General features: G+C 47.5%; 1 protein-coding gene across 9 annotated transcripts in view; it reads left to right on the top strand.

Moving 5' to 3' along the window:
* Positions 1-17,447, top strand: part of LDLRAD4 (low density lipoprotein receptor class A domain containing 4) — a 165,518-nt gene that overhangs the window by 99,760 nt on the left and 48,311 nt on the right. For 6 of the 9 annotated variants that reach the window (XM_055559138.1, XM_055559139.1, XM_055559142.1 and 3 more), the window contains 2 exons: positions 2,242-2,692; positions 11,839-11,979. In XM_055559138.1, coding sequence (XP_055415113.1) covers positions 2,653-2,692; positions 11,839-11,979 — 181 coding nt within the window. In that variant the 5' untranslated portion in view covers positions 2,242-2,652. The remainder of the gene's footprint in view (positions 1-2,241; positions 2,693-11,838; positions 11,980-17,447) is intronic. The other 3 variants (XM_055559145.1, XM_055559146.1, XM_055559144.1) reach the window with 2 other exon arrangements.

Consider the following 17,447-nt stretch of genomic DNA (forward strand, 5'->3'; position numbering starts at 1 on the left):
TGGTCCACTCACCTGTCCAGTAGACCAGCGGCCTCGGCCCACTCCTCCATTGTTAATAGGCTCATCCTACTGATGCCTGCCAGGCAGCGCCTTAGGTGCCCAAGGGAAACACCCCTATGGAGCTTGCTGCCCCATGGAGGGATGGCTGAACTGTGAGCACCCCGCAGCTCTTCTAGGGCCCTGAGCCAGATCACCTGGCTCTGTCTGCATGTAGCCCCAGGGGTGGGCGAGGGGCCACCTCTGAGACCAGAAGGTAAGTAGGGCCTGTAATGGTGGGAGGCAGGCAGGACTGAGATGTGTTCAGCTTCTGCAGCTTTTTCCTGATTATTGACTGGTTACTGAATTGTGAAAATGGACATGTGGTGCCTCTGCTGACTCTGGGTCCCAGTCACCCCCGCCTCGTTTCTCAGCCCAGTGGAGACCCACCCCTCTTTCTGTGTGTTTTTAGAAAGGGCATCTTTTCTGTGTTAGTGGTTAGGAAGAAAACTGTTATGGCACTTAACAGTTCCATTTTTGCTTGAAAATGCTTGTAAGGAGACTTCAAATGTATGTAGGAATATGCTTGTCATCAGTCAGTCAAGATAATCAAAATAAATGCTGTCCCTTCAGCCTGTGTTGGGAATCACACATGTCATTCCCTAAACATCCAGGCCAAGACCATCTATGCCCAAGACCTCAGGGAGTTGTTACGCACCTGTCTCCATCTCTCTTTTTTGAAGAAGCAAAGTTAAGCATTAGTGATTGTGACAGACAGGAAGAGAAAAGAAAGGAAGAGTGTGTTGTTTCTTCTGTTTCAGTCCACACCAGCCTCAGTCTTTCCTATAGCCAAAAAATCCTTTGGTGGTTGTTGTGTGTGTGTTTTTTTTTTTTAATTGAGGTAGCATGCTTTTTGTAACAAAACAAGATAATTAAACAAAACTCCTCATTAAAACAGCAAAAGCCTTACTGCACTTGTGTTTCTCTTTGAGATCAGGGAAAGAGAACAAATACAGTCTGGTATTCCTGTGCATTGAAAGCATCCTAGACCAGAGAAAAGGTTATCAGGGTTGTAGGGCAGGTGGACTTTTCTGTTTATCTGGCAGTTCTGTTCCCTGAGGTGGATGGCTCGAGGGCACATGGCACTTTAGACGCTGGTGTTGGCCTGTGGGATGCTGATAACTGTGGGTATTAGTCATTTGGTATGGAATGTTTAAATTCAGAGAAAGAACATTTTCTCACATTTTTCAAGCACTTCAGACCCACCAATTACATAAATGATTTTGAATTAAATTTTTTACCTATTCATTAAATTTAAGGGCTCCTACTGGGCTGCACTTCATTAACTGAGATTATTACTGCAAGTACATGAGGGCAATGCAGTTGAATTTCTTTTGTAATATAATTAAGGTGCTTCGTTAATACATAAAGCCTTCCTTCCGGTTCGTCTGTATGTTTATTACCTTATGTTTATAGCAGGAGGATTTTAACAGAGGGCTTCTTTCTGTTATGTGCTGTTTGCTTAAATTTTTTTCTTTTCTCTAGTTTGAAAAAGGAATAAAGTGATATTTTCTAAAAATTGACTATAAATTGATTAGCATGAAGTGATAATAATGGAAAAAAAGGTTCCTTTTCTCCAATACCAGAGATTCATATTTGGGATTCTGTTTTAAAAGTCTGGTCCTTTGGGCTTCTAACATTCTTGTTGTTGATGTTGCTATAGTTTAACAGCATTAAAATAGCTGATAAGTACTTATAAAGTACTTTTATTATCATGTTCTATGTAGTATATATGAAACAGTTTATAGGTTAAATTTGCTTTTCCTTCATATTCTTTCAAGAAATTTATCACTGGCCTTTGTTCCCCCCCACCCCCTGCCCTTCGGGGGTCACTTTTTGAAGCAGCTCAACCCCCGTCCCTCCTGGTGTGCCGGCAGCAGTGGGTGTGGACCTCAGATCCACTTCCAAGACCTCGGGAAGCTGCTGAGGAAATGGGTTTCTCCTCCAGGTGTCTGTGTTGGATGCATGTGACCTTTGTCACTGTTCTTGGAGCTGCTCGGAGCCTCTGGCAGCGTCTTGTTCCGGGGACAGGACACCCTCATCCGGCCCCTCACAGAGCAGCAGGAGAGGTTGCCCCACCATACCCGCAGTGTGGTTTCAGGCATAGCTCTGGGGGTGTCTTCGTTTCTTTCTTGGCCTCTGTGGTCTACTGAATTCAGGTTTTACAGATCATCAGGAAGGTGATCTCTTTCTTTTTAATTTCAGCAAGGGGAGAGGCAAAGCACAGAGAGCTGCAGATCAGACCTTCCTGAGCCTCCCTGCCTGGAGCAGCTGAGACCTCTGGAGAATGCTGGCTGTCAGGCCCTCCCTCTGATGTGGGAAGGCTGGTGTCCATGGGACAGCTTCCTGGCTCCTGGGTCCACCATGGCCTCCATTCTTTGACTGGACAGCTGACGTGACCAGTGCCCCCAGCGTATGTGCTGCTGGACTGGGTGCCGTGTCAGGTACCACCTGCTCTCAGGCTGGGAGCCAGGCTGGTCAGCGTCAGATGCTCCCAGAAGCCAGACAGCAGCAGATGGCCTCAAGCAAGCTGAGATGGAGGTGACCTGAGGCCTCCTGGACGTTCCTGGGGACAGGACAGCTGAGGAGCTGGAGCCAGGCCTGCTGGGGAGCAGTATGCAGGAAGCTGGCTCTCAGGCCACGAATGCTTTCACAGGTGAGAATCCTCTATGCTGAGCTGAGCATGTTATTTCACTCTTAGTAGGTAACGAGACGCTGAGCAGTTCTAGGAGCTGAATGTGTGTCTGCATTTAGGAGCTGAAGCCCTACAGTGTCTTGGGGCTCAGGCTGCCGTGGGGAATGATTTTGGCAAAACTATGGTGTTTTATCCTTTTCTGTAGTGAGGAATTTGAAACACCATCAGACATTTTGTGATTCTGCTTTGTTGAGTCGTAGGGCACACAGTGTCCCACGAGCCACTGCCCCTGAAAAAAATCCATCCCTTGCGGTGCATATGTCAGGGGGTCTGTCTGCCCAGAGCTGGGGGACTCGGAGGGAACAATCATGGCCGATGTGTATGTTCTCCCTCTGAGCCTCACCCCCATGCAGGTGGTAGTGGGTGGCAACTCTGAGCGCTGACCTGCTCCTGTAAGGACTTTTGGACGTGCCCCTCTCTGCCTCGTCTGGTCTGCACCCCTTGAAGGGAACCGCTCTGTCTGGATGGTACACAGATCCAGGGCATGATCAGGGGCTTTTGAGTTGGGTCTTGGTTCTTTGTCTGAATCACTTAACATCCCAGGAAGCCACTAATTCTTATGGGCCTTTGACTCCTCATTTATAAAATGGGGCACTTGAAGCTGAAGAACGTCATGGAATCCAGGGAAAACAGTTTTACATAAAAGAGGTTTTTTTCTATTAAGGGAGGGATGGTGGGAAAATTATAAGAAGTGACTGTGTTTCTCACTCTGAGAGTCCCACGAGTTTGTTGGTTTCCCGGTTGTGTATAGCAGGCAGGTTGGGGTGTCAGGTGCCTGGAGAGAGCTTGAGGCTCGGCCCCCGCTGCCCTCCCTGCTCGTGGACGCTCACCAGGGCCAGCCCTGCTCCCTTTGCTGGTTTGACAGCCAACAAGGCCACGTGCAGCTCTCACAGGAGAAGCACAGCTGGAGCAGCTGAGCATGTGAAACACAGGAGCCCCCTCCTGGAGTCCCAGGTTGGGGAGGGCCCCTGGCTGATCAGGGCCCAGGAAGACGAGTGTGGTGGCTGCTTCAGAGGAGCATGTGCAGCTCAGCTCTCCAGAACCCTCCTCAGCTGCCAAGCCTAGCACGGAAACCCGTCCTCCAATTGATCGCTGGGTAGTCAGAAGCACAGGTGACCACCTGGACTTGGGACTTGTGTCTGAAGGGGCAGTGTCGCGGGTCCAGGCCGCTCCAGGCAGACAAGGTCAGAACCGACAAGCTACTGCCCTGGTTCCAGGACTTGCTGCTGTGGCATGAATTCATGCTTTCATATGAACATCTGTTTCCAGAAGCTCATGGCTTGGCAGTGGAAGTTGCCCAGTAGCTAAATCTTGAATTAAAAGATTTTTATCTCTAGTGACTTAAACAATTTTAACAATCTCAATGTGTTTCCCAAACAGTTTCTGGCATTGCAGGGATTTTTTTTCTAATTAAAAAGAAATTTATGAAATATTTTAAAGCCTTTTTGATTTTTAAGTGAAAAACACAATTTTTGGAATGCCAAATCTAGGTACTTTTTTGTGAACAGGAGTCATAAAAGTTCTCATTTATGTTAGTATTCCTAACTCTTTGCAGATATTTTTATAGCTCCTTTGTCAGTGCTGCTTATAATACATTTAGTATATATAGTGAATGAAGGAAACACTGAATATTTGTCATGACTGGAAGACCCTTGAATAACTTGAGTTTCTATTTGGTGATCCCAAAGCATGTCAATGAATGAATAGCATCAGCCAGGTAGGGACTCTAATGGCTGTGTCCCCAGGCTTTCTTGTCAAGCACTTGGGGAAAAGTGATTAAAAAAACATGCTTATCAAATTTGCAGATGACTGGAGACTAAAGGGAATTGCTGACTCTGGTGGCAGAATTTAAATTTAGAAATATAGCAATATTAAAATATGATGAGGAAGTCTCTGGTAGTTCCAATGGTTAGGACTCCATGATGTCACTGCCAAGGGCCTGGGTTCAATCACTGGTTGGGGAAATAATATCTCACAAGCCTTGTGGCATGGCAAAAAGAAAAAAAAAGGTAGAGTAAACCAGTCCCAGAATAACACATGGTTAAGTAACTATGATATATCATTGTGATGAAATTCCCTGTAGCTACTACAAAGGATGTTTTAGTGTTTCACGTTCTGGAGAAATGCTTGTATTTTTAAGTGAAAAAAGTAGGTCATAAAGCAATAGGAAGAAGGCGATCCTTTAATTTTTATACTCAAAGAACAAAGACAGTATAGGTGGATGTGCACCAAAATGTTACTGGTGGCTACCTCCGGGTGATAGCAATACATAATGAGGTTTCCTTTCTTAGATTTACTTATCCATATCTTACAATTTTTCTTTTTTTTTTAAGTAAAAACGAAAATATCAAGATAATGAACCCAAAATAACTGTTCCTTTGTGATAAAAAGGAATAATTATTTGTATGTGTCCAGTATAGTTTAATTTTACTGCTTTATAATATTAAAAGAGTGCATCTGAGGACAGATACTAAACCCCTGGCCATTTGCTTTGATACCAGAGGTCGATGAGGGGGTATGTTACTATTTCTTTCCTTATTTAGTTGTGTGACCTTGGGTGAGTTTCCTAACTTCTCTGGGCCTCAGTTTCTATGTGAAGTCAGGAATTAATATGATGGTCACCTGTGTGATTTGATGACTCTGTACCTCTGGGTCCCAAAGTTCAGTAGTTGTCTTTGGTTGGAGGGTGTCTTTGTAGAAACCTCATGGTTGTGTCTTTGTAGGACCTGAAGTGTAAACAACAGACTTCAGACTGGTCCTCACAGGTTTCATTTCTACAAGAAAGGCATGGGAAGTCTGTGGCCTTAAGATGGGTTTTTCCTGTTGCGTATAGGTCCCAGGATGAAGGGAGAATGGCAGGGGCTGGGAGGAGGACAGGGACCATCTTGGTGAAAGAGACTGGCCAGCTTCAGAGCCACATGCAGGCTATGTGCCAGGGTTTTTGTTGGTAAAGCAAAAAACTCTTCTGTTTTCTGTGTCTACACACAGCACTGGCCACTAGCCATGTGGATGTTTCCTGCACCAGGCAACTGCGACAGCTTGATGTCCTGCAGCTTTGTCGGTTTTGACCCTTTATGCCTGAAGTGGCCCAGACCCGGAGGCACTGCCTTCTTCGGACACGAGTCCCAAGTCCAGGTGGTCACCCCTGTGCTTCTGACCAACTGGCTGATCAATTGGAGGTTCTTGTGGTCCCTCCTGAGATTTGGTAGACTTCCTGGAGTGGCTCACAGAACTCAGGAATGCAGTTGAGTAATAATGTTACTGGTCAAGAAAGGCCAGGGCACAGTGGTGTAAGGAAAGGGTGTGGAGCCTGACATCCTCTCAGGCACCACCTTCCCCAGACCTCCCATGATCACCAGCCTGGAAGCCCTCTGACTCTGTACTCTGGGGTGTTATGGAGGTCTCATCATCCTGGCAGGAGTGGTGAGCTCACTGGCCATTGGGATAGGCTCAGTCTCCAGCCCTTCTCCTCCAACAGAGGCCTGAGGGTGGGGCTGAAAGTGCCAGCCTTCTGATCCTGTGGGTGGTTCCCCTGGCAACCAGTCCTATCCTTAGGGGCTTCCCAAAGTCACCTCATTAACCAGGGCCTTGGCATGAATAACAAAAGACACCTTCATGGCTCTTACCATTTAGGAAATTCCAAGGGTTTTAGGAGCCCTGAATCAGAGCTTTTGTGATTTGTGACTGAGACCAAATATATATTTCTTATGATAAATCTCAATGTCATGGTCCCAGCCCCCACCCCCATGGTTAGTGTGGCCTGGGAAATGACTTTTACTTCCTCTTTTAAGTATATTTTACTAAAAAGCCAGAGATTTCAAATTCTGTTATTTCTTGATCAGTATGCTGTAGGGCCAAGACACGCTTTGGAAACTGGAATCCTTTCTTGAACATTTCAGATGTGTGATTTTGCACTGTGAACTTGACCCTTCTTGTCAAAGGTGCATGCTGTGTCTCAAGCAGCTTTGCTGTCACTTTACATCTGTGCCATTTGCTGTGCTCCTAATGCTGTGTCTAGAAGTCTGAGGGCATGGGGTGCAGTGACCTGTGACCTCGGATCTGGGCTCAGCCTTGGAACCCTCTCTGGCCTGGACTGCTCACCTCGAGCGTCCACTGTGCCAGATGTGGAGATGTTCACAGTGTGAGTCAGCTGTCAGAGCATGGTCCACAGGAACTATTGCTCTATAAAACTTTCTTTCCCCAAACTATGTTTAGTTGTTATTTTAAATTTGCGTTTAGATTTTTAAAAAGTAATTATACAAATTCAGGCCTGGAGAAGGGCATGACAACCCACTCTAGTATTCTTGCCTGGGAATCCCATGGACAGAGGAGCCTGGCAGGCTACAGTCCATTGGGTTGCAAAGAGTTGGACTTGACTGTAGCAACTAAGCCTGCATGCATACAAATTCAGGAACTGTTTTAATGTGCATTTCAATTGTAATATTTTAGAAATGCATGCAAAGAATGGAAATCATTAATATGTGGGTTATAAACGTAATGAAAGAAAAATATAGTTTTGAGAGAAACCTGTTGAAGACATACTTTTGTTTGATATAAAAGTAGCTGTGACATGGCACCCTCATTCATGGGGGACAGACGTGCCAATCCTGATGCAGAGGGGCCCCTGTGGAGATCATGTGGACATTATAACTGTGGCTCCCAGTCTGTCTGTTTTTTTGTGATTGTTACCTGTTACCCATTTAGCTTTGGAAAAGTTTTAAAGTTCACATCTGCTCTGGTGAAATCCAGAAGTTACTTCCATGATCCCCAGTCTGTTTTTTGAGGTGCTGATAATGATTATAATATCAGATATGAAAAAAAAAATCAGGTATGTTGTTAGCTTCCGTTTGGTTGTGCATGTGCCACGAGTCAGACACTGTATTGAGCATTGCATGTACGGCATCTGTTGAGTCTTCACAGCAGGTATTTTATATGTGAAGAAACTGAGCCTGAAGGAGACTGTGCAGTGCAGCTGGTTGACGGCAGAGCTGGAGTTTGTGACCAGGCCAGTAGCCTTGGTGAGAATGTGCGATCTGAGAATGGAGGCCGTGAGCTCACAAGAGGGTATCACCACTTCTCTGAAGACAGTGCTGGCATAATTGAATCTCAGCCACAAGTCTTGTTCTCCATCTCATACGTCAGTACCACAGGCATGGAGATTATGTCGAGTGAGAGGGTGTCGGTATGCACGTGTGTGGGTGTCTCACTGGGGACCTGTTGGCCTTGGCCCACCTGGTAGGGTGAGTGTGAGGACCCTGTGCTCCTGGACCCTGTCCCACTGACATCTCTGTCCTCTGCAGTGGATGGTTCGCTTAGTGTGAGAGACAGCTCCTCCCTTATTAATCCTTTCCCCTGGACGGAGTGAAGTTTTGTGATGATCCTTATATAGCTTTCAAGACACCAGTTTTCTATTTCTTTATGGCAGCTGGTAAAGTTGTGTCTGGTTGTGCATCATGTTTCATGCTGTGGTGTGATTGGGACTCAGACCACCCGCCTGACTGCTGACACCTGTTGAGTCCCCAGCCCTCAGGTGACCTCGAGACCCCAGTTGATGAGGATCAGGTGTCTTGACTGGGAAGTGGTGCTGAGGTCTTGTGGCTTTCTGAGATGATGGTGGCCTGTAAACCATCTTGATTAAGTGGTGACATGAGTGATGTGACCAATCCCAGCAAGGCATTTTCTCTGTCTTGGAGATGACGGAGGCTCTGGCATCTGTAGGACCCAGACAGGACAGGATGTTGAGGGACTAGTCTGTTGTCCGTCCCAGCCATGCCAGGGAGCCTGCTCTCGGTAGTGCTGGACCGGCCCACTCTGGAGTCCCAGCGTATTCGGCCTTCCTGCCTGCCCTTGACTGGGAGCCTGGTATGGGCTGGGGCAGAGCGTAACCCTAACTCTCCCCAGCGCTCAGACCCGCCCCTGCTCACTGTGGGACCTCTGTGTGTGGCCCCCTGGTGCAGTGGTAGGGGACATGCAGGGTGGCTCACAGGGTGAAGTGCGTGTACTCCAGGCGGACGGTCCATGAGGTGAGTTATGATGATGACAGCGCTCAGATCAGTGTGTGATGATTGAAGGCGGATTTGAGTCCTTGACCTTTGGAGCCCAGACACTGATTCAGCAATAAAAGACAATGACTGTTTGTTAATGGCAGTTTTAGGCCAGGACTGTTGGCCCCTTCTCTTTCATGTGGCCCATAAATTTAATGTGGTCTGATGCACTACGGAGGATAATAAAGCACATGGTGCTGGGGATTTTAAGACTTTTCTCTGGGAGTTTTCCTTCAGTTTTTCCTCTGAAGAGTGTTTGGGAGAGAGCTCTGTGGACAGCACCCGGACTTGTTTCAGTTGCATGTGCTACTGTGCATCAATACTGGACAGCACCTGCTTACCATGGAGGCGACCTGAGTATGCTTCTACGGCTGCTCCACTTCCACGTTTATCAGAAGCATACATGCAGTCTTGTTCAGTCACTGTGTCTCATCTGACTCTGTGACCCTGTGGACGAGACATGGCCTAGGTGCTGCCCTGGAGTTGACATGGAGGGCGTCCAGGGCCTGGAGTGCAGTGATGGGGCCAAAGCCTGACCAGATTTGCTGAGAAGAAACAGGCCTGAGCCCTGGGAGTGGAAACATGCGAGAGTGGCCCAGAGCATTGTATTTTAAAGACGCGGAGGTTACAGCATGTTTGTGATGCTGCTGCGAAGGATCCCGTGGAGGGGGTATTGATGATCAGTGTGTCCAGAATGATCACTGTGTCCAGTTCGGATCAATGTGTCCAGTCGGTGTATTGATCACTGTGTCCACTGGTGATCAGTGTGATTCCTGTCCAGAGTTCAGCACCTGTCATTAGGATAATCATTAGAATAATGAAGAATGAGCACCGGAAGTACCAAAGGGCTCAAGTAGAGTGTCAAATAACATTTCTTTTTTAAAACTGTTGAATTATGGTTTCTAAGAATTGGAAGGACTTTTAGAATGTAAGGCAATAGGTAGCTTTCAGATTTTTCAGCTGGAGGATGCTGTCTTGCAGAGGAATCTCGAGGGAATCTTACCTGCGCACAGACTTAGCAATCCTGTGGGGACACTCATTGACCCCAAACCCCATATCCTCTGGGCCCTAGGCTATCAGAGGAGGATGCAGAGTCACTGCTTTAATCCCAACACCACGTTGACCAGGAAGCAGTTGAGAGGCTAAGAGTCTTGTTCTTGCCTGAGGAAAACACAGTGTTTAGTTTAAGAGCTGAAGGAGAAACTCGTAGACGGAACTGTCTGTTTCATCCTTGGCACCTGTGGCCACGCTCCTTGCCAGAGTAGTGAGGACTCTTGAATGAATGAATGAAAGAGTGGCTTGAGGGAAAGAGTCCTGAGGCTCAGTGGTCACAATACCTGAGGGTCACCGCTGCACTTTCACCCCTGTTTCCCCTGTTGGGGCCCAGGTTTGTGCTGTGAACGCCTGTGCAGCCATCTAGTGGGTCCTGCAGGTTGGTTGTGGTCCTCAGGGACGTGCACACATGTTAGTGGGCAGTTCAGAACTCTTATTGCTCCTCCGTGGAGCTGTTGTGAGTGGGGTGTGCAGGGTTAGTCTTGATGGATGTGCGTTAAATGCTCAGGGCTGTGCAGTTAGATCCTTTTTAGAGGCCCTAGACTGAGCGACTTCACTTTCACCTTTCACTTTCATGCACTGGAGAAGGAAATGGCAACCCACTCTGGTGTTCTTGCCTGGAGAATCCCAGGGATGGCTGAGCCTGGCGGGCTGCCATCTATGGGGTCGCACAGAGTCGACACGACTGAAGCGACTTAGCAGAGGCCCTAGATCCCTGGGTCGGGAAGATCCCCTGGAGAAGGAAAAGGCAACCCACTCCGGTATCCTTGCCTGGAAAATCTCATGGACAGAGGAGCCTGGTGGGCTGCAGTCCATGGGGTCGCAAAGAGTTGGGCACGACTGAGTGACTAACATTTACTTATTAAAGCCTATAGATACAGTACCAGCCTGGTCATCAGCACGCCGTCCGGCCCTCAACATTACTCCTGCACTGCAGGCCGTGGCTCTGCGGGATCTGCGCTCCTCTCCACCCCAGCGCTCTGCAGCAGGTCCTCAGGCAGGAACTGCCAGCTGGTGTCTGTGCTTTTACTGCTGCTCTTCCTTGGGGTGCCCCCCTGAGCTCCGTGCCTCATAGTGTGACTGAGACAGTGGGGCTGGAACTGTGTGTCTGGATTTCTGTTTGTATGATGTTATAGGTACTTCATTATTGTGGGTTTAGAATTCTATGAACATTTGGTTTCAGAGATTTTTCTCACTTTAAAATAGGCTTTATATTTTCCTGATTATAAAATGGTACACACAAGTCAGAAGGAACTACAGATTACCAATGATCCCAGCACCCAGAAGTGTCACTGTTTGTGTTTTGGCGAGCATCCTTTCAGACTGTTTCCCATGTATTTGATACCTTGCATGTATTGATATGCCTTTTGTTTGCAGAGAATGTTAAGGCATTCTTACCTGCTTCCATGAATGCTTCTATGATAGTTCTAAGAAGCTAATGAGAACACTTCTGCACATTCTGTACACAGGAAAACACAGAAAAGCATTCATACATTCTTTCATTCAGTGCTTTTGAACGTAGAAGAGAAATAGTGCTATTTGCCAGTTCCAGTTCTGAAGGACTTTTAAAATACCTGATGGTGTTCTGATGACAGTTGGGTAATTTTTTCAGGCTGCTCTGAAGGGTACTTGGACTGGAAGTCTGAGGCAGAGTACCTTGGACTGTTCAGAGCACATTTTTCACTGCTGCTGCACTGGATCCTTCTTCCTTGGTGGCAGTGAAGACTGACAAGGATTTTTTTCAAGCAAAGAGCTCCATAACTGTGACTCTTGCTGGGCATGTTGTGTAAAGAAAGCACCTGTGCTATTATTATGTGGGTCAGAGGTAGGGGGTGAGTGAGGTCCGGCAGGCCTGAGTGCTCCTGGGCCCTGTCTGAGCTCGGTTCCCTGGGTTCTCTAGGTAGATGGGTTCCCAGACCATCACAGCATACAGACGGGGGCGGAGAAGCGGCAGCTGAGGAGCCTCAGGCTGGCATTGACAACTCCATGCTTTGTGTTGTGCTTTTTCAGAGTGCAAATTCACCTGCACCAGCGGGCAGTGCTTGTATCTGGGTTCCCTGGTCTGTAACCAGCAGAACGACTGTGGGGACAACAGTGACGAAGAAAACTGCCTCCTGGTGACAGAGCACCCCCCTCCGGGCATCTTCAGCTGTAAGTCCTTCCTGCCCACCTCGCGCCATTCAGCTGTGGTGTGTTTGCAAATGGTAGGCGGCCCTGACCCTGGGATGTGGGAAAGATGTTGTTTTTGGTTAAGAGAAGAGGTTTGTGTTGTCACAAAGGCAATGTTTTCTTTTAGGATAGAAAGAGGGTATGTCTGAGAGTCAGAAGTTCCTTCCACTTTGAGCGGCCTGTGTTTTGTTTGGGAGAGGCTTTCTGCTGCATATCTGAGAAGCACTGACTGATCCCAAGAAGTAATTATTGACAGTATTCTTCATACTGGTTTTAGAGAATTTTTGGAAGTAATTTTAAGCCACTATTTTAAAATAATTTTAAATAAAGAAGGATATATAGAGTCTGTGTTCAAGCATGTAATTAAAACAAGAAAATAGGAAAAAAAAGTTTGTTGGGGGTTTAAAAAGGTTGTAATTGTGTATTTTTTCTGTTTGGTACTGGAGTGGGTTGTTTCTCAGGTAAAGCCCCAGGTTGAGGCTGTGAGCATTTCTTGAGCTGGAAGAAGGTGAGGTCCAAGTACAAAGTTCATTGACTGATCTGGTGGCTTTTGTGAAGAGGAAGGAGAGAGAAGGCACCTGGAGACATGGCTGGGCGACTCTGAGAGTGGCTTGTTGCATCCTGTGTTTCGTTGTGTCCTGTTTCCTGGGCCTAAGGAAGTGTGTCGAGGTCAAGGATGCTTCACAGCACTGACCCTCGCCAGGGGTCTTTTTCCCTGCCTCAGGTCCCTTCCTCCCTGCCTCTCTCACTTTCTCCTCAGTATTTCCTGGTGTTTAAAGCCAATTTCCAAATATCTTTTCATTTTAAAAATATGAACTCTTTAGTTTTGTTTAGAAGCCAAGTGAAGCTTCTCCATCTATAAATGGCTCAGCATTGCCCAAAGACCTCTGAGAGTCTGTGCTAAGAGAAGAATCTCTTTTTAAATTGAAGTATAGTTGAAGTATAGATGAAGTATAAATTGAAGTATAGATGGCATCATGGACGTGAGTCTGAGTGAACTCTGGGAGTTGGTGATGGACAGGGAGGCCTGGTGTGCTGCGATTCATGAGGTCGCAAAGAGTCGGACATGACTGAGCGACTGAACTGAACTGATAGTTGATTTACAATGTTGTCTTAATTTCTGCTGTACAATAGTGATTCAGTTATATATATATTTTTTTCCTCCTCTTCTCCATGTTGGTTTATCACAGGATATTGAATACAGGTCTCTATGTTCTACAGGAGGACCTTGTTGTCTGTCTTACATATGCTGTAGTACTTTGTATCCTAACAGAGGAATCTTAAGATCCTGTTGGCAAACTGTTGGTCCCTACTGTTCAGGTGTAACTAGGCTTGTTCCCTTGTAGCCAAAATGGGAGGTTGTTGACAACATGCTGTCTTTTAAGAAGATGGGAGAGTCTAGAGACAGAACGACAAAGGGCAGGATGAGGGCTCTGGCTTCACGTGAACCTGGGTTCATGCTCTTGCTTATGGAAGGTGGCTGAACTCCTTAAGGCTTAGTGTCTCTGTCCATGAAATGGGAATGATTCCTGCCGTGTACAGCTGCTCTGGGGGTTCACATGAAGAGTGCGGTCTGCATCATCATCTTGCTGCTTGCTGTGTGCCTGCTGCTGTCTGCACGGCCGGACCTCCTTCACATGAAGCATAGGCTCAGGTGTCCAAAGGCGAGTTCATCCTCAGAGGTGCTGGGTGTTTCCCGCCTCCTCTGTCCCCTGGGGAAGGGCTGAAGGGGGCTTGCTGGGCCTGGCCTCTCTGCCAGCTCACAGGCAGCTGACCTGCTTGTCACATTTGGTTTTGCCATGGCTGGTCTGTTCTTTGTGGTACTGAGGGTGATCTGGTATCATATCAGTGCACTTTCCTCCCCTTGGTCTGTAGCCAAGAGCAGAGAGTGTCTGCTTCCACCCTCAGCTGCACGGTGAGGCTTGGGGGAGTCTGCAGGCCCCACCAGCCTGCGTCTGCAGCAGGTGGACAGCATCTCTAGGGGGATTGCTTGTGGGGGTGCCACTTCCTCTCCGCCTTCAGAACTTGGAATGTCACAGGACTTCTTGTCTCTAAGTCAGTGTAGTGCAGGAGAACAAAGCATGCTTTCTCCTTACTCCTGCATAGGAGTCAACTTACTCAGTCTGCTCTGTGTCTGCATAGAGGAAGCTCCTCGTGTTCTACTCTTTGATTGCACTTAGGGTCAAGCACAGTGGAATCGGTTTTTTGCCTGTGTTGTTGGCTGTGGGCATGCGCCCTGACTCAGGTGTCTTGATTATCTCTCTCATTTTGTATTTGCTAAAATTTAGCATGAATTAAGGTTAGAAAGAAAATGCCACTGTCATTTGTGAGGCAGCAGTGCTAATGACAGTAGAAACCCTTACAGTAACAGCTCTAAGAAACTTTTCCTTCTGAAAACAATTTTGGAACCTAGACTGTGTGTCTCACCTGCTCCTCTGCCTCGCTGAGGCACGTCCCTGGGTCTGAGCCCCACGCTCTGCAAATGTGAGTGTGGGCTGTTGTGAGTATCTTGCAGGGAGAGTGGTTGGTGTATCTTTTCAAGGAAGAGGGCTATACTGTCAGCCTCAGTGTCAGCTTTTCCATGTCTTCCTCTATCAAAACATTGTATTCCTGAGCACTGAAAATACAAATCAAACAAATAAAATTATTATTTATAAAAATAAAATTTTACAATACAAATTATTATATTTACAGGTATATGTATTAAGTGCCTTCTTTGGTCATTGTACCCAGCGTTCTAGGGAATGAAGGACAACAGATTTCATTATCAAGGTGCCGACAGGCAGATTGGGGAACTAAAACACACTCGTGCAAAGATGACTCAGCATGGACACAGGGTACTGGGCCGAGCAGTCCCAGGGACTGTGGTCCCGGAGTCTACAGAGAACCATTTTGCTAGGACGTGGTCATGGTGGCTTCACGGAGGAGGCGAGTGGGGTGTCAGGGTCAAGGATGGCAGGGTGACTGGAGGGGGAAGGCAAGCTGGTCATGCCACTTTCCTTCTGTCCTTGTTGCTGAAGAGACGGCCTGTGGGTCCCCAGCTGCACGGCCTGCCTGTTGCCCTCGATGCTGGCCCTGTGCGCTGGGCTCTGGCTCCGTGAACCTGCCCTTTGAAGCCCCTGTACTCCACAGCTCTCGCTTCTGAGAAACAGGATTTGAGGAGCGTGGAAAGAGCTGTGCGCTTTGACAGCGTTGGCGAAGGCAGGCCTTCCTCAGTCCCCCACAGACCTCAGAGTGGGGGACTGAGGGTCCCTGCAACAGCTTTGCCTCCAGTGAGTGATGGGGTCCCAATCAAGGGCGTGGCACTTGTGCCCATACTGGGGTCTTGATTGGTGGCCTTGGAAATCTCAAAGTGAAATGAGCTGAAGTTGATTAGGTTCCTGGATTCAGCCAGGATGTTAAGCCAGGACTTTTCAGAAGGAAACGTTTTTTTTGCCCAGTGTCATTTAGGGTAATAACAAATAAGATAAATTCAGCACATTAAATTCTGAGCTAGATGTCTTTCTTTCCACCTTTCTCAGTTTTTTTCCAAAGGGACTAGCTCCCTCCCTGTCACCAGGCTGTGCCCCCCTGTGGCCCTGTCTGGGAGACAAGTCCTGTGGGGCTCAGGAAGGGCTGACTCCTGTGGGCCCCAGAGGAAACATGACTAAATGAGGCAGATGCACTGCCTGTCACATCAGTGACCTGGTCAGTCTCCCAGCACAGGTTCCACCTCCTACCAGAGTGTCCCTGGCACCACCTTCATACTGTTGCTGGCTTCTGGGGACAACCCACAGTTTGTTCCAAGTATAGAGTCCAGGGTGAGGCCTTGAGTTGGCAGGCTTCAGTCTCCCCTCACTAGCTGTGGCTTTTGGCAAGTTGCTCATCCTCTTCATGCCTGGATTTTCTCCTCTGAAATGAAGACAGTGCTAGTTTTGGCGTCTCCCTCAGAGGATTGCTCTGAGGATTTACTAAAATAGTCCAGGTAAAGCAGTTAGAATAATGCCTGGCACATAGGAAGTTGCACCCACCACGTCTCTTTACCTGACAGTACTTCAATGTGTATTTCCTAAGAAAAAGACATTCTGATCCATAACCATAGTATAGTTACCAGGGACCAGAAAACGTAATGTAGATACAGTCCTACTTTCTGACAGGCGGCCCCCTTAAACTCTTGCTGGTGGCCTGTCTTGTCTTTCCAAGTAGTTGTCATGTTTTTAGCAGAGGGCCTAGGATGAGTAGCGGAACAGGGCTGCAGAGGGCATGGTGCTGGGAGAGCCCTCCTTCCACTGTCTCCTCTTCTTAAATGTTGATGGCCGGGGTGGAGCCTTCCCTCACTGCTGCTTCCCCTGAGTCTCATCCTCACTTACCAGAGGCGTCGCAGTCCCATTTCTCTGGCGATTAGTCTTGCGAGTTTATCTGAAGGCCTGTATTGTATGCAGGCTTCCTTAGGCTGGGGATGAGGTGGGTAGAGAACTGCCATTTGCTGAGTGCTGGCTGTTTATATGCATCTTGTCATTTATCTCAAAACCTGCAAGTCTAGAAAGGTTGCCTAGGAAACATTGCTCAGATAGGTTAAATAATTTTTTCAGGGTCACATAGCTCTTGCATATTGGATCAAGGAACTGAACTCAGGCTGTGGGTTTTTTGGTTTTAGCTTCTAGGTATTTGTTTTTTTCATGATTTTTTTTTAATAAGTTAAGAATTTACACTTCAGTTTTTAAAGGTTTGTCGGGTAAAGATCAAACAGTGCATTATTATGAAAGACCATATAAGTGAGTGCCCCACAATCGTTAGTGTGTGTGTGTATATGTGTGTGTTAGTTGCTCAATTGTGTCCGACTCTTTGCAAACCGATGGACAGTAGCCCTCCAGGTGCCTCTGTCCATGGGATTCTCTAGGCAAGAATACTGGAGTGGATTCCCCTTCCCTTCTCCAGGGGATCTTCTCCACCCACTGAATAAACCCTATCTCCCACATTGCAGGTGGATTCTTAACCGTCTGAGTCACCAGGGAAGACAGTTGTTTATATGGCAGTTTTTGATTGATACATAGACAATGGTATTCTTGGATTCATCCTGGATTTTCAAATAGATTCTGAAACGTGAACCCAGAAGCCCTCAGATATCAAGGGTCATTGGTTTTGTTGAGGTGGAGTGCTGAATCTGTCCTTCAGTTCTGCCCGGCTGTGTCCTGTTTACGTGTCCTGCAGGAAATCCATTCCCCTTTCCGCTCTCCTTTCCTGCCAGGAGGTGAGAATGTGAACACCCACCTGGTGGGATCCAGTGAGCAGAGCGTGTGCATTTCTGCCACTGTTCACCCCTCTTGGCTGTGTGCACAGGGCCCCTTAGTCGGACGTGGGCTGTTAGCTCTCGTCCCCTGATGCCCCTCCAGACGCCCTGTGATCAGACTGGTGTGGCCTCCACAGGGAGGGTGGGAGGTCCCCCAGAATGCTGTGTTGCCCCAGGCACG

Source organism: Bubalus kerabau, chromosome 21 (genome assembly GCF_029407905.1).
Source record: "Bubalus kerabau isolate K-KA32 ecotype Philippines breed swamp buffalo chromosome 21, PCC_UOA_SB_1v2, whole genome shotgun sequence".
NCBI classification, from domain to species: domain Eukaryota; kingdom Metazoa; phylum Chordata; class Mammalia; order Artiodactyla; family Bovidae; genus Bubalus; species Bubalus kerabau.